At 32.2% G+C, this 22803-nt stretch overlaps 1 protein-coding gene across 2 annotated transcripts in view; it reads right to left on the bottom strand.

Moving 5' to 3' along the window:
- Positions 1-22803, bottom strand: part of Tsp66E (Tetraspanin 66E) — a 42302-nt gene that overhangs the window by 2303 nt on the left and 17196 nt on the right. The window contains exons 2-8 of one of the 2 annotated variants that reach the window (XM_018548113.1): positions 19529-19614; positions 18042-18140; positions 5550-5678; positions 4757-4831; positions 4504-4614; positions 3750-3914; positions 2952-3093 (exon numbers count right to left, since the gene is read on the bottom strand). In XM_018548113.1, coding sequence (XP_018403615.1) covers positions 2952-3093; positions 3750-3914; positions 4504-4614; positions 4757-4831; positions 5550-5678; positions 18042-18140; positions 19529-19588 — 781 coding nt within the window. In that variant the 5' untranslated portion in view covers positions 19589-19614. Of the gene's footprint in view, positions 1-2922; positions 3094-3749; positions 3915-4503; positions 4615-4756; positions 4832-5549; positions 5679-18041; positions 18141-19528; positions 19615-22803 lie in introns of those variants that run through there. The other variant, XM_018548112.1, reaches the window with a different exon arrangement.

Below are 22803 nucleotides of genomic sequence, written 5' to 3'. Positions count from 1 at the left end.
TTCGGATACGAATAAACACCATGAAATAAAATGAAATTACGCTGAAGCTTAAATGAAACTTACAGGCCCAATTGCATACTTATTTGGTATGGTAAACACATTTGATATAAATGTTTGTAACATTTGATATAATTTATTATTTTGAAAAAAAAAAAAGATCTTTATATCCATATATATATATACTTAACGTTAAACTCATATTAATAGAATTACGAAAATGCGTATTATTTATAGATGGAACGCTTTGATTAACGACTCATACGTTTTCTATAAAATTTTAGCCTCATCTATTAGCAATCATAGTTATTGCTTCGTAACTAATTCGTAAACGATTGATAAACATCTTTGTATGCAGAACTTGAAAAATGTCTAATTATAATAATTAACGTCATTTAGATTAATTGTAAACATGAAACAACAATTGCACATATTTAAACGTCTAATGTATTATGCTACTTTATATATTTTCCCCATATTTCTTTCAATCACTCTATGTATCTAATATATAATTTATCATCATTAATACAAAGTGTCTCTTGCCAAACGTACTTCCTTTGAACTGTACTTTCTTTGATCAATTCTAAGTCGATCTTTCCTTTACAAAGATGTGATCGAGATCAAAGATGAAAAGAGAGTGTTTTGCAAATATAGACAGCAAATCATATTCTTAAGTTAATTTCAAATAGACTGTGTTTTAAAATAATTTTAATTTGAAGTTAATTTGAAGGTTTTTTTTATTTTAAAGACTATAAAATTATAATAAATTTCGGTTCTCTGTTAAGGAAAAAATGACTCAAAATCAGTCGTGATTTAGAGGAACATCACACTTGGCAAGATACGCTTTATATAGTGAAATAATAAAAATAGCTTTTTTTGATTATATAAATGATCGTACGATTAATGCACACTTATAATTTTCATTATCACAAGATACCGTCTGATCCATAATCTATTATCCCATGCAAAATCTGCAGTTCAAAATAAACCAACATTAGTCACTCTGCATCTGTTACAGGTTGCGTTCATGTAACGATGCAATCGGGCCTCTCTCTTTTTGCTTCCGTTATATATCTGACACTCTGCCTTCGTTAAATAATATTATACAACAGCATGGCCATGCAAGGGTGAAGAGCAAAGCTACCATGCTTCATAAAATTCATGAAAGAACGTTTGTAGAGTAGAATGGATGATAGATCTATAATAGATGCTGCAGCATAAAGCAGCAGCAAGGAAGGGATCGACTGTCAACTGACAGTTTCACCTCCGTCTTACTTGAAAATAAACCCCATCAAAATCATCCTTACTTCAGCACCTCACCAGGCCTGTCTTGACGATACGTCTACACAAGCTAAAAGAACGTCCATTTGTCAATGTCTTCCAATTGAGAAAAAGGTTCTACTTTAATAGGATAGATTGTGATCAATTCAGAGATGTGGATACGCGCGTGTGTAACACCGTAATTTCTTCGCATTCACGACGAGGCATTCATTTCGTCGTCGAGGACCCGAACGTGAAATTGTGTTGCACTCAACAACACTTTCACCACGGATTGACCTCAGTCATTTATAAAAACTATTGCGGAAATCTCATGTGAATTTTTTGTTTGTATTAACAAGACAGAATGCAAAATGTTGAAAAAATAACTATATGAACGAACGAATGTTTAAGAATTCAGGGAAAGCAAACTGTCTCCCGATGGGTGATCGTAACTGAGATATATGTACAATTAAAGTTATTATTGCAAATTTAGCTGTCTCTCATTTCACGTCTTCGTACGAGAACAAAGTTGTTCGCGGCTAAGGAGTATTCCGGTACGATATGTACATTATTGATTATTTCACCAAAATTTCAAAGCATTTTTTAAGTAAAAGTTGCAAAGCAATGACGAAAAATATCGAAATACAAGTGTCAATAAGAACAGATCGTTCAAAAACGGACATTGAGCGTTACATTACGATGGACGAGGAATATAAAAAGAATCTATAAATATTTTTATCCGTATGACGTTCATATTGGTTTTTTAGTTCATTTAACCCCTTTATTTCCAAAAAGGCTAAATAAAGAAGGATTATTTCTATATGTGTCAAAACGTTGAACGATTTGCTCGCGGTGTCCCTACGAATGTGTAATCCATGTTAATAATCTCACAATCAGTGAAAGCGAATGCGTTTGATACATTGGCACTTTAGAACCGAGGTGAAGCGCTTGACGAGTGACTCACATTTCCATAATTGACCGCGTGGTATAATTTGGCACATGCAACTCTAAAGCTCTCGCATTGACAAAGATCATGAATAATCCTTTATGCGTTTTTCGCTCAACGCGATTTCCGTTGAAATTCATACGTCGTTAACGAGCGATCGAAGAGTTTTACCAATATTCATTAGAGCAATCGTAATTAGCCATTTTGATCAGTGGTCGTTCTGTCAATCGAGTATATAATGTTAAATGGCTTTTGATCCGTAATCCTTCGATTCTCGTTACGTTATAGTTCTGATGCGATCAAAGCGCACGATGCGGTACGATGCCATCGGATTCAACTTGCGTCACCGTTGCATTGGAAAGTATACGAAAGCATGTACATACATATATATGTATATATATATATACATATATGCATGTATGTGTACGTACATCATGTGTTATATACGTATATTAAATATACACATATAAACACAATCGAGATATTCGCAAAGTTCTTAAAGAAAAAGAAACTGCGTTCAAAAGAACTGCTGGCAGAAAGCTTAGCACATTCTGCTCTCGAGGTTACTCCTTGCCAGAAGGTTCTACGCATCGATAAACTGCAAAGTGTCAAATAGTCACATTTTACCGTAAACGAACAGAATAGCTGACGTCCCTAACGACCGAGGAAATCGTTCAGCGGAAATAAGTAAGTTACTTATGCGCGCTTAATACCGAGATTTAGTAATTGACTTTAACACCGAGCCTACCATGTTGTGGGCGCCAATAGCAGCAGGCTAGGTACAACGCCAGAACAATCCCCAAGACCTCGATAAAGATCAAAGTAGTGGCTACACCGATTATTATCGCTGCGTTCTCCTCTATGGCTGTCATTATGGCCTTATAGCAACCCTATAAATAAGGAATGTAATCAAATAATCATGTACGTCAATTTTTATACAACATATCAATCAAAATTAATTTCTCTTTCCTAAAAAAAAAAAGGAAAAGAAAAATTATCTCAAAATAACAAGTTAAAAGATATTTAATAAAATATTCATAGACTCTCAATTTTAAAAATTAGTAAATGTAAGATTAGAGGCAATGAACTGAGAGCACAATGCAACTTATATAGCGTGTATATATTTACATATAGAAATAAAAGTAATCTAAAGAAATTATAATATATAGAATATAAATAATATATGTTAAAAAAAATTTTTTTTGTTTTATCAATTCTTTTTGTTTAAAACATAGAACATTAAAAACATGTTTTAAACTAAATTTAAACAAAAAAAAAACATAATATTTATTTTTTTGGAAAATATAATTCTGATGAACCTTGACAGGATCAACTATAGAAACACGCAATGCCAATATTGAGTCACGCTCAGAAAATTGTTAAAAGGAAAGTGTTTTATGCGTGAACAGACACATGTGCGACCTATGTTCGTACAAAACAATTATGTCTAGAATGCTGCTTGGTTCGAGTGCTAGATATACACCGTAATATGAAAAAGAATAATATAAAAAAAAGCTTAAAGTAATGTAAATAAGATCCAACTTACCACTTGATACGTATTAAACGAAGTGGGATTTATTGGACATGAGGGATCCTTCAGAAAGTCGTTTTCTTTTATACAGCAGGCCTCAGGAACCATTTTTCCGACCATTGCAGTCCAGTTCTTATTTTCGCTAAAGTCTCGATAACTTTCCACACCGCAACAATGGAGCTGCAAATATTTCCATCAGTATTGAATATTTTGTCTTTCTCGTTTTTGATCGGTGAAATTTTTTTTTTCATTTACAAGTCTTCGCAGACCCGTAAGAAAAGCGGATACACAGAAGAGATATTATATAGGTATTTACAAATGTTAGTTAAAAATTATCTTTTTTTTTTAATTAACAATTTAATTAAGCGTGTTTATAATAATGATATTTTTTTCTCTTGGCTCTAGTTTAAGGAAGAAAATTGTGTGCGGTGAGCGAGTGCGTATGTGTGACGCTTCTCCATAATTTGTCTGTTTTCCTATCCATTATCTCGGTAATTCATCAAGACGTTTTAAAACAAAATTCTGACAAGCGTTTATAATATGCAATTTCACTACAAAGTGGTATAAGTGCCGATAACTCGTCCTGATATCCAGCTTTCACTTATATTTTAAATTACCCACGCCATGCAGTTAGCAAATCACCGGGAAAATTAATCGCGTTTATACATGCAGAATATATGAAATCCGGAAGGATTAATGTACTATTAATTCGCATATCAACGTGTTGAAAAAAAATTATATTAGCGTAATTATTAATTAATTACTTTACCTTACTCATGATACCATCCCATGCGGCTGTCACTGTATCAATTTTATCGTTAGACGTCGCATAATACTTGGTGATGGTATGCTTCAAGAAGCCTTGTGTACCTTTCTCGACCTGCATAAATTTATACCAAAGTGAATTTTATTTTAAAAAATATATATTAAAAAATATATAATTGATTATGTGTTCGACGTTGGTTCACTGGAAGGAATTAGAATTCGCAAGAATGTGAAATATGATAATTATAAATACGCACGTCTCCTTTAAGTCCAAAAGCGAGGCCAATTACCACACACTCCAGGATCAAAACCACCAAAGTTAAAATGCCGTACTGTAATCACAGAAAATGTTTTCGCTTTTTTGTATAATTTCGTCCCGATACTGCGTGCGATTTGAAAGAAAGGCAATGATTTTAGATAAAGACATAACTCGAGAACATACGACAAGATAACTTCGTACAAAATTTAATTTTCTCAAAAACGGTGTATTATTTTCAAAAAAATTTATTTGATTTATTCTTCAATTTATCACTTTCTGTAAATTAAATTAAATTAAATTAATTACATGAAATTTTTTTTTTTTATTTTTTCTCTCAATTATACCTGTAATAACGTAAACTTCTGTATTTGTTATTACATCATAAATGAGAGAAAAAGAAAGTCAAGAAGAAAATATTACGTTATATTATCTATTAGAAATCTATTAAAAATTAAACAGCATTAAATTTTATGTCGTTTGCACTGTTTTAAATTGATCGATTACTCGATGTCTACTATAATCAACAATGCTGCCAGTGTTTTGTATTAAAGTTTGTACATTAAAAGATGCAATATTATTTTAAAATTTATTATAAAAATGGTATTTATCGTTTACTATTGACTCAAAATTATTTGCATAAGAATTAAAAACGTATAATATTTCTATTTCTATAAGATATTAAACACATATGAGAAAATCTGTAATCTTTATATATCCATGATATTTCGTGGATCTGTGATTTTAAATTAGACTGCTTGCGAGCGAATTGTGTTTTATTAGAACGAACTTACGGTAAAGAGGAAACCCCTATTCTCGAACATAGCACCACAACATCCAAAAAAGCTGATCAGGAATGTGAGACCACCACCGATTAAAAGAATGCAAGAGATCAGCATGATGACATCGCCATCCGTTTTAATCTGCAAAAACAGCAAGGTGCGATGAGAATACAAATAGGCCTATAATGAATATTCATCGCCAAACGAAGATTACAAGATTACGCAATATTACGAACATCTTGAATCAGTTGAATCTTTTATCTGTCTACAACTTGCGCATTTATTATGACACGCAAATTTATTTGTACTTATTATCATAAAGTTATACATTCTCATTGTAGACTAACAAATGTATACATATTAATAAAATACATTAATAATTATTATTTATTATAAGTAATTATAGACATTATATTAATTATAATAATATATAATTACTAATTATTAACATACATATAATTATATAATATGGAAAGATATATATATCATTATTATTATTATATTTGTAATAAATATTTTTATAAATTTTAAAAATAACAAGGAAAATCATATTACCGTCAAATCTATACATGAAATAAATAAATAAATAGTGTCAAATTTAACTTAATGTGAGTCGCTACTGTGATTCTACTAAATCTTTTTTTATTTTATATTAAAAAATTTGAACTAATGTTATTTTATACTAAAACAATAATTAAGTTTTACACTAAATATAGTGTATACTCATTTGGTACAATAGTACCAAATAAATAACTATTGTTTTTAATGAGTAAGAGCAATGATGACTCACATTAGGTTAAATTTTACACTATTGATTTTTAACAGTGTACTTGCTATATAACAAACGTAAAATGAGAATGCAAGTCCAGAAAATCTTGTTCAACCAGAAATTGTAGAAAAATAAAAATTACAAAGATTCCTCGTTTATAATAATACTAATTCATAAGCGTGTGTTTACCCAGTGAGAAATGACAATGAAATCGAATCGATGTCAATTCGATGATTTCGACGTCGAATCAATTCGATGTCGATTCCATTGTCATTTCTCACTGGGTAGTGGGAAGTTTACGATCACTTGTTACAAATTAAGGGATTCCTGAATTCCAATTGGGATCATTTCATGTTTCACGAAAGAAATTATGCGATTGAACAATTCATGCAACTCGATCCTAAATTAACTCAATTAATTTTGTTTCCTTCAATTAATTGCATTTACGTACATATTGAAAGCATTTTTTTTTTTAAATGTTTATTTATTGTTAAGCCATTTCTATCAACATAGATCAACTTTAATTTAAACTTAATGTCCTCTTTTTCTAATTTTTATATAAAAAAAAATAAATTCTTAGAACTATAAAAAGATAAAAAGTACGTAAGTTAAACCGAGATTGAAGTTAATCTACATCGAGTATATACATATATATGTATGAACATATTAGAATCCTATTCTATAATTCTTAACGATGTCATTGTTGAACGATTGTCGTTAGTAAAAAATATTTTTTATTTTACTATAACAAAAAAATAGCGACAAAATTATCATAAACTCAACAGTAGAGAGCTGGTATTAAGTTTACGACAATTTTGTGTGATTAATGAAGATAGTATTTCTAGAAAAAGAAAAATTGTTCACAACGAATAATCGTTCGATAATAATTAAAATTCGTCAAGGATTAAAAAACGGGACTCTTAATGTAATATGCAAAGTAAATGCGCATATAAACAATTATTAGGTCGAGCTTGTCACACCAAGCATCCAATCGTGAGTATTGTGTACAGGAACGTGCTCGATATAAGAGGATGACATAATGGCTCGCAAACGGCACTTGGAATACTTATAAGCTCCCTACACACAAGTTGTTGTCATGCGTGATAGATATCGAGTTTCACGAGGCGGATTAGCTAGAGTAGAAACATAGACACTCCTTTGTGTGGAGCGTCGCGAGAAACGAGGAGTATAGGCACATCTGCCGATGCTGCCGTCGCGGACTCTCCGCGATCTCTCGCGGATAGTTATTCATTAAAAGAGAAAATTGTAGAGGAAGAAACGACAGAAAAAAATCCTTTTCTTCAATATATATTTCCGCTTATCGCTTTCCAAAATCGACGCGTGTCGCCCACGCCACCAATTATAAGATCGGGATGCGGTATCTTTCGTGCAAATCTTGGTGTGTGAAGGAAGTATGCATGTGCGAACTTGCAGAAATACGAGATATAATCCGATCTAATAGTTCAACATTGGGTTCGTGGTAACGAAGTAACAAAGAATCCTGCTAATTTACCCATCGCGTGTGAAAATCTATCCACGGAAGAAACAAAGTTTCTAAAGCCTCGAGGAAAGAAGTATTAGTTGATCGCGAGTTAATAACTTGTAGGGCTGACAAATCAAGAAAAGAGAGATCAATTATAAGAGTTTTTGGATATTACAGAACAGTTTTGTTGAAGTAAAAATTCGAAAATTTTCGCAAGTTTTTTTAGGCACGTGACAGACTCACAAAACGAGGAGAAAATTTCCCACTTTATCCGACTCGAATCGTAACTTTCTATATGTAAAAATTACTAAATTCACAGAAACTCAAAAGACCTTTCTCAAAAATAGAGATTTTAATCCTTAAAATATGGAATTGAATAAACTACGACAATTTATTATAATTTATTACTTAAAGATAATCGTCTATCAAATTTTCAGATACTAACGTATATCTAAGTTTACAAAATCAAATATATCTAATAAATGTGCCTTAAGCTCAATAAAATAAGTAGCCAATCGACTTGCAGTTTTTACGAAAACACAGCAAGTTGATTGGCTATACATTTCTCAGTTTGAGAACTCGGACCGAGTTCAAGTACCGTGGACATTGCTTTACACAGACCAGATTAACAGAACTCTAAAGACTAGAATAAATAAGCGTAGGAATCACATGAACGAAATGGAATACAACACAGCGTTCAGTAATCACGGAACACATATTGGAAACGCATGAATTTGAATTAGAATAACATCAAGATTCTTGATAAGATTTTATAGACTGATTTCTGAAATGTTACACATATAAAAAGTAGACTAATCAATTGAATTCATACAATGACATGAAACTTCTCTCTCTCTCTCTCTTTTCCTTATATTTTTATGTATTATAAAAAGTTTCCCTTTCTCTTCATCTGTTCTATGTGTCAGTTGATGTTTTGCGCGATGATTTTCATTAGATCCATAGCACGAGAGCTGTCATCATCTCTAATATATTCTACATAACATTCCCCCCCCCCTCATGTAAACAATAATAAATAATTTATTAGAATCGTACAATGTAAACACACAATAAATAAGAAATAATATCTGATTATATATTAGTCGAAACCTGAATACTTTAAATAATTTGTTATATTAGTCTCTTGAATTGTGCATCTGAATTTTCCAGATTTAGAAACTCAACTAAACTACTATAGTAAGATCACAAAATCAATTGCATTAGCAGTTATATCCTGTGTTGACTCAGAACAAAGCAATTATAATTAGCGATTTTTTCCGAGATGCATAACTATAATTTCAATTCAAGGCCGATACGAGCCTAAGACAATCTATCGCATATACATTCATGCTTCAGGATTACATTAACTTCGAATTAAATTTATCTATTAGCATAAGTCAATCAAATTGACAATGTCAATGCGATTCTTAATACAGCTATTTGGCCACGGTAAATCATAAAAAATTAATGATGTTGTTTCATTGAGAACAGCGGCGGAAATACATGAGAATAATTTACAAGTGCTTTCGTGGCGTTTTATGGCTTATGTGTTGGATAAAACGATCAACGCCATTGCGTGACCTATCGTTTTACATTCGCGAGAATAATGCAAGCGGCTTGATTCTAAAGCATTCCGTTGCGATTTATATCCGTCGCGGATTACTTCGTGAGTACGTTGACACTCTTATCTTGAACACCTGTTGAACGGATATAAGATATTTTTAGTACTCTAGTAGGTAACCACCTTAATATAGACGTGCCAACGTCTTGTTAAACTACCACTTGACGGCGGAGCGTGCTACGAAAAATCAGGTCATCAGGTGAAAGGACTAATAAGGAGGTTGTCTCGTGTTCGGTTTCACCGGCTTGTTCCGCCAGATTGATCAAAACTATTCGAGCGGTGACAGCAAAAATGATAAGCGACCGGCTACGTGGCTACTCGATTTTACATCTACAGGGTGACCATCAGAAAGTTGCAGAAATTCGCTAATTGTCAATCCTTTTTTATATTTATTTTTCTATTAGATATTGTCGGTCCTCCCTCTATATTCAAACAACTACAGCATTTATTCACATTTGAATCTTTTTCTTGCTGTACAGTCGTTTTGAAGCGTCATCTTTAAGCTTTAAAATAAGGTATAACAGGTGTCGGTGCTGCGAATTTAATCTCAAAAAATAGTAGCGAAAACTATGTCATTCGAAAAGCAGCATTTGAGACATTGCCTTTTTTTCGCGTTCCAGCTGAAGAAAAATGCCGCGGAAGCTCAAGAAATAATTTGCTCGGCTTTAGGCGAAAACTCTGTGTCATACAGTACATGTAAAAATTGGTTCTAAAGATTTCATGATGGCAATCTCAATTTGGAGAATGAAAAACGCCCAGATCAACCGAAAAAAGTGGAAGATGAGGAATTGGAACAGCTTTTGGATGAAAATCCGTGTCAAACGCAGTCAGAGCTTGCGAATGCATCTGCAGTAAGCCAATTTGAAACATTTGTGGAAACTTGGTAGGATTCAAAAAGAGGGTTGTTAGGTTGTGCTAACGCCTGAAAATAAGGAGAGACGGATATGTGCCTGTTGTCAAGATTAAAAAAGACTTTTTACACAAAATATTCACTTATGTATGATGAAAAATTGGTTCTGTATGATACCAGCACTATAAAACCAAACATTCACAATAAAAAGGTATTACTGTGTATTTGATGGGATCAAAATGGCGTTTACCATGAGCTGCTCCAATCTAAGAAAACGGTCACTACTGAGTGTTATCAACAGCAACTGATTCGAGTAAGTGATGCTCTTGAAGTAAAAGGATCGTTTTAAAGAATTACTTTAAACATTAGGTTAATATTCGTTCTTTTATACTAATTTTTTTTCATCAAAATTGATTTTACATTAAAACTTGGTAAAAAGGGCCGATGATTAAGTTTAGACCTAATAGCTTATAACTTAATCACTTGCATTCATATAATAATCTCGAAGTATGCTTTTAAAAGTTATTAATATATTTTCTAACACTGATAACAGTAAATGTATTTTCAAAGAAGTTTTTTTTTTCATGGAAATAATTGAGATCTTCTTTAACACTGACTATGCCAATTTTCAATATTTTATAATATATATTTATTTTATGAGTTTATAAATATATATTCTTTTTACACTATACACTAATAAAAATGATTCTTCTGAACAGTAGTGTTTAACTCATCTTACTTTGTTCAGTCGTTATAAAATAACAGCAGCCACTCAGTTTCAGCAATTTCCCAATGGCTACCCTGTATGATTAGCTTAATACTATGAGTCATTCATCTTGCAGATCTATAATGAGTATATTAATTTACTACTTTACGCGTGTCTACCAGACACTTATCTTTTCGAAGATTATAATATAAGCTACAAAACAATCAATAAAATTATTTCTTCCAGATATAAATTAATTTTAAGTAAGTTCTACTTTGATGAAATTTGAACATTTATAAGAAATATGTATTGAAAAATAAAAAATATTGCGATAAATGATCTTTCTTGAAATATTTTCGAGAACCAATCGATTTAAAATCTTTCAGGATATTTCAATTATTCATGCTCTTACAGAAATACTTTTTTTAAAATCTTTTTACAATCGCATAGCTATCAGTGAACGTAAAAATCTACAGAGCTCTACTTATCGTGCTCTTCAAGAGGGTAAATCGTCGTCAATTCAAGAATTAACGCTAAAATAACACAAGGCCCTATGATAAAGAATATACGACCTGTCCAGGCACGCACACACGCATACGGAGAATCGTGGCACATCATCGAGCACGAGCTGTTACTCTGAAATGACCCAATTTAGCGCATTTACAGTACATGAACGTATGTTGCGCGTGCGTCAGCGAGTTAATGCATTTTCTGGAGTTAACGGCGTATGCCCTAAATACCTGTTCGCCCTCGTGCTCGTGCATACATCGAACATACCCGATGGAAAAAGGAGGACGGATATCTAAGCGAAAGTCAGGTTCCTAGAATTTTCTCTCTTTTACGAGAAAAATTTTCCTTTCTAATTCAACCTCTCTTCTCTTCCTCACCGCTAGTCTTTCGTACGCCATCAACATGTGTCATCAACACTTTTGATTAATATCGATATGACTGTTTATACTAATTATTGTCCAAGGATGGGACTATATTTATTTGTTCTCCATTAATAATGTTTAAACAGAAAAGCAATTAACTAAATAAGCTGGAGGGTCGGGATACTCTCTGGCTGACGACAGAAACGGAATTATAATATTATCGAGGAAATGTAGACGATATGGTATCTTAGGACAATACGTCCTAAGAGGTATTTAATCGACTGTGTCTGTCGCTGACTTTCTCTACGTTCGTTTCCATTTATAATCCATTTACAATTCTCTATGTACACTCACAGAAAAAGACATAGTAGTAGCAACTGCATAAGTAACAACTATGTAAGTTTTACATGTGAAGTTAATGTACTTAATCGAATAAACTTATTGCAACTATGAATTAGTTTATATTTGTAAAAATTAAATTAATGCAGTTTATGTAATTATGTGTATTAATTCATAATATAAAATTTGTATAGTTGTTATTATTATAATATAGTTGTTACCACTATGTCTTTTTCTTAGCGGAACTCTCAATCAAGCATCACGCGTCTACGATTATTATTATAATATAGTTGTTACCACTATGTCTTTTTCTTAGCGGAACTCTCAATCAAGCATCAAGCATCACGCAAGCAAATTTGTTAATCTTTGCGAGAACTTTGGCGATCATAAAGTCATTTGTTTTATCGATTTTCTAAACACAATAATTTTTGTATCGCAATTTTTTTTTTACCACAGATTCAAAAGTCTTTTTTCATAATTAAAGTACACGCATTAATAACATAATTAATACGTATCTCTATGAGATAGAAATTATATTGAGAAAAATAAAAAGGGAGGTTTTTTTAAATTAAAATCTTTATCATTTCTTAGTCCAATATCTAGAGCTGTTAACGTTATGACAACATTTGCTTAATATAAAAGCTCTGCAATCCGTACTTACAAAATTGTAGTCTACAAATTAATTAGTTTGTACGAGCAAACAATGTCAGGTTCTTAGAATTAGACTTATTTGTTAAACACCTGATTCGACACAAAATTGTGTTACGAAAATGCATGTTATATGTGTGCGTGAGCATTGATATAATAGTATGTAGTGATGTTAATGACACATAAATCGTATCTATGTATGTAAAGTTTTATTAAGTCGATAAAACAAACTTTAGAATTAAATCTAGTCTGCGTAAAAAATTCTCTTCAAAGATAGCAACGGTCAGCAACATTTTACGCTTAATATCTGAAACTAACCCACATAATTTGCAAATTGAATCATATTCGCGAGAAGTTTCTAAGAGATGCTAGCGTATAACGCTACACAAGTGATATCCGTTCAAGTGATTAGAGTGATTAGAGGAGACTTTCTAAGCGTCGCCTAGCCTTTGCTAATAATGCAACAGTCGATGCAACAGTAATTTCTTCACACAAATCAATACTACGATTTTATTTTTATTTTATTATATGTTATTCCTGATATGTGTTTATCATTTGCAAATCGCTTCGAGAAACTAGAACGAATTCGTTGAATATACGATGCAACATTATTTTAACGTAATGATATTTATAGCGGCAACTAAATAAATCATCGTAATTTATATTATTTTCCGTGACGTTAAGGATTAATTTTAGTAAGTCATTTCCACGTCCATTTTCGTGATATTTCATTTTATAACGGATACCTAAATATTACGACATAAAATTTTTGTATGAATGACTGTTCTAATTATAATGTCGCTTTATCACAGGAAAACACGCGTTACCCTTTCGCTGCGCGAAACTCGTAAAACGAAAGCGGCACTTTTACTTTTCCGTAGCGTTCCGCTGTCTAGCTCCGTCACCGGGGAGCATACAAACGCGAACGATGTAAATATAAAAAGATTTCAGGCAAGAGATTTCGCAATATCCGAGATGCTGAATATTCAGCAAACGAAGCGAACTGCGTCGATTTCGCCGTGTAAAATCATTCGAGGAGCTTCGGCCCCTTGCGTGTACCTACATAATATGCGAGCAAACCACGAATCCGTGATGGAGCACCCCGATCCTCCCACGCGTTGCGCTAATGTGACAACCAATCATCTCATCAGCGACCAAGTACCGATAATTACGTTTCTCGTTCTCCTGTCTGTAACGTTACTGTACTGTACCCACGTTGTACATCACGCATCGGGTCCGTTGATTCTCGTTATCTTTTTTGGCAAAAAAATAATAACTTGTATACATACTATTAATATATAATTAATTTATATATATCTACATAGTAATTGCTAAAAGTTTCTGAACAATATATACAATAATTTTCGATAATTTTTGTCAAATTGTTTTTCAATTTAAATTAGAAGTTCATAAGATTTTTGATATTATATAATCAACTTAAAGACACGATATATTTTAAATACTAGAACATATTAAGTTTCTCAATAAAGTAGTATACTAGACACTTACAATATTTGTAAAGATTTTTATAAAAATACCAAAAATTTTTGGCAGCCACTGTATAGGGGAGTATGTTTTCTCAAATTCAGAACTCATAGTTCCAAATCGGACTGGAAAACGCATTTTATACATTTTCCATTATAGTTCGACACAGGTAAAAGATATGTCAAAATGGTTTCAAGCAAAAATGAAGGAAATTAAATGATCTTTCGAACGGCATCATTGGTTTTATGATTGGACTTTATTTACGACTCATAGAGAATAAAAACTGCAAATAAGTCCAAATTAGACCACTCTCCTTTATATTAATATTATTAATATATTAATTATTTTGATGCTCCAACAAAATTATTTTCAGATTTGTACCTAGCTAAATTATTATATATTTGAGCAAAATCATCCTTTATATGTATGTCGTGTATATGTATGTAAACACGTGTCGTGATGTCGATAAAAGGCAACCGAAGGCGTGGAGGAAGGAAATAGCTTTGCAGTAGCAATTATTCGAAGGAAGCAGCAACTTCCATTCTCTATTGTTCTCATTAACTGCGGCCTTTAAGGTAAATCACTCTTTTTGTGCCCCTTCTCTCTCGTGTACTTTATAGAGTCAAGTTAAAAAAAGTCTATAGCGTAGTGGTATATGTTACTCCACGTGCTATAAATAATTTCTCGTAAATTCTTTCAAAATAATGTCTAACTAAATTTCTACGAATGAAGTACCACTTGCAAAAAATTTAGTTCTCCATCAGATTCATACGTATTAGAAAAAAAAATAAAAATAACAGGATTATTAATTTAAATGTCAATAAAATAAAACGCATGTAACTTTGAAATTTGTCGATTTAATTGCATAATATGCTCTAAGTAATTTCATAGCGTATCTTATTTTGATCGCAAGACATTAACAGTTTTTACGCGTGCGCATATTTTTTAAATAACAAATTTTTATTAAAATTGAAAAATATAAATCAGTAATTAAACCAAACAAATCATCTAAAATTTTAAAACATTATCCCTAGCAAATTATCTTCGTTAACTCTTCTATCGTACGTTTGGCACCCTTCCAAAAGAAATGGATGTTTATCTTTAAGCTGATCTAGTTTCTGTATTCCACTTAGACTTCAAAGCTTTGTCAAAGCTTTTGGAGAATTGAACGTTTATTCGGTAAATTTTTCAACGAATTTACACATTACCGTTCAAAAATTCTCCACGGACAGCATTAAAAACAAAATAAAATGTTTTTTCGTATTTTTATTTTAGCCAAATTTTATTATTTTAATAAAATAAAAAAAAATTTACTTTTTTCATCAAAAAATCTCAGTAAATGATAAACGGATAGAAAAAGTGGATCCGCAGAGTGTATCACAACTCTAGCAGTGCCTCCAAAGAAGTTCTTAACAAAAAATATCAAATACGCTTGAAAAATTAAATAACAAAACCCCCAAATATATATATGATAATAAAAAGTTAAAAAGAGATTTTTATTAAGAAAAAATAGTAAGTTTTTTCTAAGCATCAATACATCAATTTGTAACAGATATTTAAATTATAAAATTTTTGACTATAAAATATTATTTTAGAGTCAAAAAGATCAAACTGTTGTAGTTATATTGCTAAATATAAAATAAATATAAAATAAAAGAAATTACATTAAAATGTTGGATTTTATTTTTAAGAGTGTCCGAAAAAACTTCTTACGCAAATGTTAGCGTTAACATGAAAATCTGAAGGAAGAATACGTGCGTTGACATTATCGATTCGACGACGTGGTAACATATAGGTAATAGAAAAATCACGTACATGCGATAGTGACACCGACATTCATGCGTTAGAAACAATGGCACGATATAATATGCGTCATGCGTTTCTCGTTACAAATCTGCATTTCGTACGTGTTCGTACAATATAGGCATGTTAATGCAAACCGCATTAAATAATTGTTCAATGTTAACGAAAACATTTGTCAGAGGTAAGAGGAAGTTATACTTCTTATGTATGCGTCGAAGGATGCATTTTTTTAAATATAAGTGTTACAAATTAAACGTATAAAAAAAAGAGTATTTCTATTGATATGAATAAATATGGTAATTGCACAAAAATTAATAACAAATCCAGTTTGGTTCCTCGAACTTCCCCGTTATACCTATCGTTAATTGCTTAACAAACAACTTACGACGTAATTAGCACGATTACGCAAGAGAAACTCGCAGTATAACTAGCCGACTCTGTATAAGGATACGAGCAAGTCATTTTTCTTCTAATGTATCTCTAACGCAGAGGGAACAAGACGTTTGCCATGAAATTATTTCATCAATAAACCTCGAGAAACAACAATAAAATCGGCAACCTATGTAGATATTATAGAACTGAAACAAAAAGCGCAATTATAATTACTTATGTTTTAACAGAAAACGATATCACCCAAATTTAAAAATATTTCAATTGAAACGTTATAAAAAATTATTCCAAATAGGACTATAGAATGGTTGCGCCATTTGTCCTCTACTCCTCTCTCCTCAGATACCATTCTCTTTTTTAAAGTGTCTCTTTTAAATATTTTACTTTGACTCTTCTCGCGCTACTCTGTGTGGGAATATTATTATTCCAAATCTACAATAGCCATGTAGGTTCAATTAATATTAATATGTAATTTTTGACTCATTTATGATGTGCAATTGTAAGGTAAAAACCCGTAGTGTAAGCTATTTTTTATTAATGTGAATTCTTTAATACATTTTATATATTTATATATTTTATTACATATTTTATATTTTTAATTATATATTTTATTAATATTCTAGAAATACTACTGAAAACGCACGTAGATACAATCCTAAATCTATGATAAAATTTTCTATTTTAAATAAAAACATTTCGTATTCATGAACTTTCCAGCCAAATTGTTTTTTGGTATAATTGTAAATGCTAATAAGTAATTATTATAGTTATGAAATAATTAATTATTAACTGTTCTGACCTATTTTACTAATTTACACGCATATACGTCCGAGCTTGCAAGCGAAATGTTCGGGATTACTGGCCTGTAAGTAGTCCTAGTTTTGAAAACGTTGATATAGCAACTCTAAATGAAATTCAACATAAAAGGTCTAACAAGAGTCGATCGCTTTCATGCGGAGACAATATTTCATCCTAGAACTATCGATACGACTTCTAAGATGTCGTGTTAAATAAATATCTCCTGTTTAAAATTTATTAGAATTCAATGACGAGAATCGACGTGTATTTAACAAAGCAGCGGGAAATGTTCGTGGGCTACGGCAGGACTTTAACACAGCGGAACTCGTTTGCAAACCGGTATTTTCACCGGGAATTGTCCAGCTCGTTTAAAGTATCGAAAGTATCCTGCTTTTGTTCCAACTCGCGATGGTAGGAATTAAGATCGACTTGAAAGTTAAATTTATCAAACTTCGCTGCACGTCGTTGTGTGCGCCATGGAAACACCGTTCTTTGCAGCGTTTGTACAAAGTGCTCGTTTCATTGGATATTTGGTACTTGGCCAATTCGCCACTTGTCCACCACGATCACGCGAGCAAGTGGTCGCGCGCAATGTCAATTAATGACTTCCTCGAAAAATAAGGTAGAAAAAATATCTGGGGACATGTGCGTGCAATCTGGCTCCGCTTCCCTTCCCTTCCCATTCTTTGTCCAATAACGTCGCTATAATGTGGATTTACGTAATTAATCTGTTTTTATCTTACCAACATATTGGACTGATCGAGTTTCGAGATGAGATTGATGAACGATTGTTTGTCTGCGATAAGCCAGAAACCGACAATCAATGATGCTCCTCCGGTGATCTGTAAAAAAAAACACGAGGCTTTAATGTATAGGTTTCCGTTCTGCTTCGTGGACCTCAAGGCTACCAAAGAAGACAGAGAGGGCCTTAACGCTCATCATGCTTCGATGGCGAGGCAGGCGCGCGATTCCTGTCTGCGATTTTTGTAAAAAAAATTTCACTTTGTATGACGCTTTTCCTGCAAGTTTTGTTTCATGCGAGATTGTCTGCGATAATTCGACAGCCTTCTTTAAAATTGCTCTTTGTTCCTACATAAAAATAACGATTTTGCAGAAATATTGAAAAAATTAATCTGTAGTTAGATACAGATCTGAGAATAATTTGTTGCACATTAAAATAATTATGTATAATGCATAGACATATCCAGCGAGGAACTGAGAGATTCACTTAATATTGCATTTTTCCCATTAAAAATCAAGAACGAGATATATTCCAAGCTTTAAAATAAAAAAAATAACTCATTAACGCAAAAAATTACTATTTATGTGATAACAAAATTGATAACTCTTTTTCTTCAAAGAAATCCTTGATACGCATAGTAGAACGCTCAACAGCTAGTTGGTAGAATATCAAACCTTCTTACAACGTTGCTTGCGTAAATTTATGTTTGAATTTTCTATACATAATTATTTTAATGACAACAAATTTTATTTTCAAATCTGTATCCATCTAAATTTCTATTTTACTTCAGCAAAATCGTATATTCACTTTAGATTGTGACGTCCGAGAAGCAATGAGAGTGAATTTTCTACAAGTATAAACTAAAATAGATCAATTCTCTCGCGTACCCGTCACTCGTGTTCAACAGATTAGATTTATGAAATGTATCGAAAATTCTCTTTCTGATACAAAAGAATTACACACTACTTAAATCTTGATATCGACTCGATTACAAGATGCTTTGAGAAATAAATAATATATGAATTGAACATTACACATACATTTGCACTGGCTGATGGAAGATAATCAAAGAGGCTTTCGACACATTTCGTTAATTTGTGTTATCGAGCACAACGGTACTTGGGAAACAATCTTATTCTTTCCTGTGATATCCTAATATATCTGAACCAGGAGCTTTAATGGTATAAATCGAGAGATTATTTTATGAGAAAAGATTTCGTGTAGTACACTTCACTGACAATGAGAAAATTTGCGTATTTCTTCGATTAATTAAATTCTTCCTGTCTCTTAATACTACGCATGTAATTGGTTAAATTAAACGTATACAAAATGAGTGAGAAATGTTTCGATAATTTCACAGTGAAAATTTGCGAGAAGTTTACGCTGAATTGTTACTAATTGCAATACTGATAAACTTATACGATTGGCAAACATAAGAAATGCACGTTTCAATTTTAATTAGTGAAAATATACTTGTTGTATACTTACGAATAAAATAAAGTTGAAGAAGCAGAGAAAGTACTTGGCGCATCGCGCCATGCAACTCATTTTCGGTTCTTATTTCTCAACAATACCTGCAACATAATCATAATGTTTATTAATTATATATACAGGATACTTTGCATCAAGTAATTTTCTATTTACGGGTCACACAATTTACGGATCACACAATTTGGAGTTAATTTTTCTCTAATATGTACATTCTCTAATATAAACATCGAAAAATTGACTCATTTTTAAGTTTTTAGCAACTAAAATTTAAAGTTTTTTAAAAGCTAAATTTTAAACAAGTCAAAACTTTTGAAAAATATGCCTATTTTTGTTGTAACTTCAAAAAATTTTCTTTTATTTCGACAAATTATATAGAAATTAGATAAAGACAAATAGAAAAGAATATCTTAAATATATTAAATGTTCTTATTATAATATTATAAATTAAACAATGATATTTAACGTAACAAATTAACGAAATAATGATTTCTCTCAACATTCTACGTAGAGAAAAAAAGAATTTCAAATTAATTCAGGAACATTTATGAAATAAATGGCTCGTCAAATTCAAAACGTCTTATAAACATACAATTTAATTAAAAATTTATGACAACTAATAAAATATCTTTATATTAATAACACATTTTTGAAGTATAACGAAGAAGAGAAAGAAAAATAATAAAAATAGATAAAAGAATTCGCAAATTTTATTGGAGCTTGACGCGCTATTAAAGCGCGACTAATAACAAGATGCGAAAAAAAGATATCTTATATATTAGCGGAACAAAGTGAGCAGAATCGATTTTAAATAACATTTTTATTTGTTGCTCATTTGTTGCTAACAAGTTGCCAAAGAAAAAAATTGTTGCTTTATTAGTTTTTTTTTAAAATAATGTTTCGCTAAAGGAAGATTAAGTTAGCGGAACAATATAGATACACAAAATAAAGCTAATCGACGTAAAAATAACGTAGGAATTTGTTGCTCATTTGTTGCTGTTGAAATATGCAAATTACGAATTCGTTGCTTGCAAAATAGACTTAATTAACAACAAAAAATCTCAACTTACTAGAATCGAATAAGAGTAAATTTTCTAAATATTTTCTTAAAAAAATATTCTAAATATCAAGCAACAAATCCTTTTTGCGCTAAAACGCTGAGGTTTTTTGTTGTTAATTATACCTATTTTACAGGCAACAAATTCGTAACTTGCATATTTCAACAACAACAAATAAGCAACAAATTCCTACGTTATTTTTACGTCGATAGGTTTTATTCTATGTATATTTTGTTCCGCTAACTTAATCTTCCTTTGGAACATTATTTAAAAAAAAAAATAGAACAACAAATAAAAATGTTATTAAGAGTACAAATTAGTTTGGTCCATTTTTTGTGTTCAAAATACAAAATGTTTACACGTCGTTGCACTCGAAGTGTACTTCGATACAAAGCTGATTTTGTGACAGTTAAATGTCCTGCAACGACTGGTTAATTAATGTAGGCGAGCGTGCAAACGTGAGCGTATCGTCACGTGGCGTAGGCGGAAAACAAAGCAAAGAGAATTGTCCGAATTAGAACATCAGGAAGGATCGGATCAATCAGGATGTTATTTTCTTTGTAGACATTGACACGTAAATTAAAACGATTCCGACAATGTGAAAACGTTCTTGACTGATTTACAACGATCGTGACTCCTTGGCAGGTCAAAGTGCTCCCCGAGATCTTTTCGTTCCTTGTGAGAATCGTTATTGTAGATAATATCGATATCACTTATTGCGCGCATTATTTCAACAATATGTCGGAAATTAAAACAATAAACGATGAAATCTAGGGATTCCATCTTCTAGAGACATTTTTACAATATTTCTGTTTTTTTTAAGTGCACGAATATATTGTATCTATATATCATTATATACACAAAAAACCTAATGGTAGTAATTATGAAAGTAATAGTACAAGTCTTATGTAAAAGAATTAATGTACCTAAATATCAACTACACGTAGTTTGAGATTCATAGTTGCAATAAAATACTTTATTTAACTATGTAACATAATTCTATATACGAAATTTGTATAATTATTTACTTTTCTGAATTTTGTTTTTTTTTCTTACAACCTTGACAAAAATCTTTGTTGCGACTCTAACGGTGATGACCAACCGGAGGTTAAAAAATGTGTTATTACTGTTAAAGTCGCGATAAATATTTTTATCGAGATACAGGAAGAAAAAAACATTAAAATTTGGAAAAGACTATTGTAAATAATTACCAAAAAATTTATATAGCTGTCACTTTCATAATTATGCTCCTTTCTCCAAATGCAACGATGTAATATTATTATTAGATATATATCGCTGCATTATGAAAGAGATTCTTTTTTAGTGTCTCTAAATTAAATCTATTCGAGATTCAATATTCATTATAATTCCACAATCGCATTGCGTTTCTATCCTATCTGCGATATTCTGCCCTTTTATTACTATTATTATAGTACTATTATTTTCCATGCTTATCCTCTCCTTCGTATTTATCTTACCACGCTTTCGACACTTGTGCGTAATATCCTTTCCCCCTTTCTTGTATCACTGCAAACTTGCTCTCAGGATAAATTTCACGAATAAACGAATAGGACGAGTAAACGTCTTCATTTCGCGTCTGATAAGTATCAGAGTCACTTATGACTGTCTCTACTTCAAGTTCGGTTGTGCGCGAGTTGAGCGAAGATCAGTAACGCGGAACCGCGGGAGAGGCTTGATCAAGCGACCCGATATCGAATATCCAGAGCACGGTTCTCATTACTCTCTATGCTACGAGAGATCGGTTTATCCTCCCCTGTCCGTCGCGCGCGTCTCACGTTTCCTCGACGTCCTCGACGCAGCAGCGGTATCGACTGCGAGCTACTGCTATACTGCTGCTGTTGCCGCCGCCACCGCCGCCGCCGCCGCCGCCGCCGCCGCTGCTGCTGCTGGTCCAGCGGGAGGATCCCGCGTAGTTTCCGCGACCTCATCGCCTCCACAATCCTCGACGCGACAAACGTGGTACACTCGGGAAAAGTTATGGCGAATCGCGGAGTCAAAAGAAAGATAGGAAAAAAGAGAGGAGGATGGGAGGGAGAAAGAGAGAGACGTACGTGAGATTTTAGAGAGCCAGGGGAATTGAGAACGCGTGATTTTAGCTCCGGCGGGCGGTTCACCGGGGCGCAGCTCCCATCCCTAGAAATCGATGACTACCAGGGACGAACGCATCCCTACAGCGCGTCCTGACGCAAGAACGAG

The sequence above is a fragment of the Cyphomyrmex costatus genome, unplaced genomic scaffold (assembly GCF_001594065.2).
Source record: "Cyphomyrmex costatus isolate MS0001 unplaced genomic scaffold, Ccosl1.0 scaffold70, whole genome shotgun sequence".
NCBI classification, from domain to species: Eukaryota; Metazoa; Arthropoda; class Insecta; order Hymenoptera; family Formicidae; genus Cyphomyrmex; species Cyphomyrmex costatus.
Note: the sequence above shows the minus strand (reverse complement) of the source record. Positions and strands in the feature narration are given on the sequence as shown.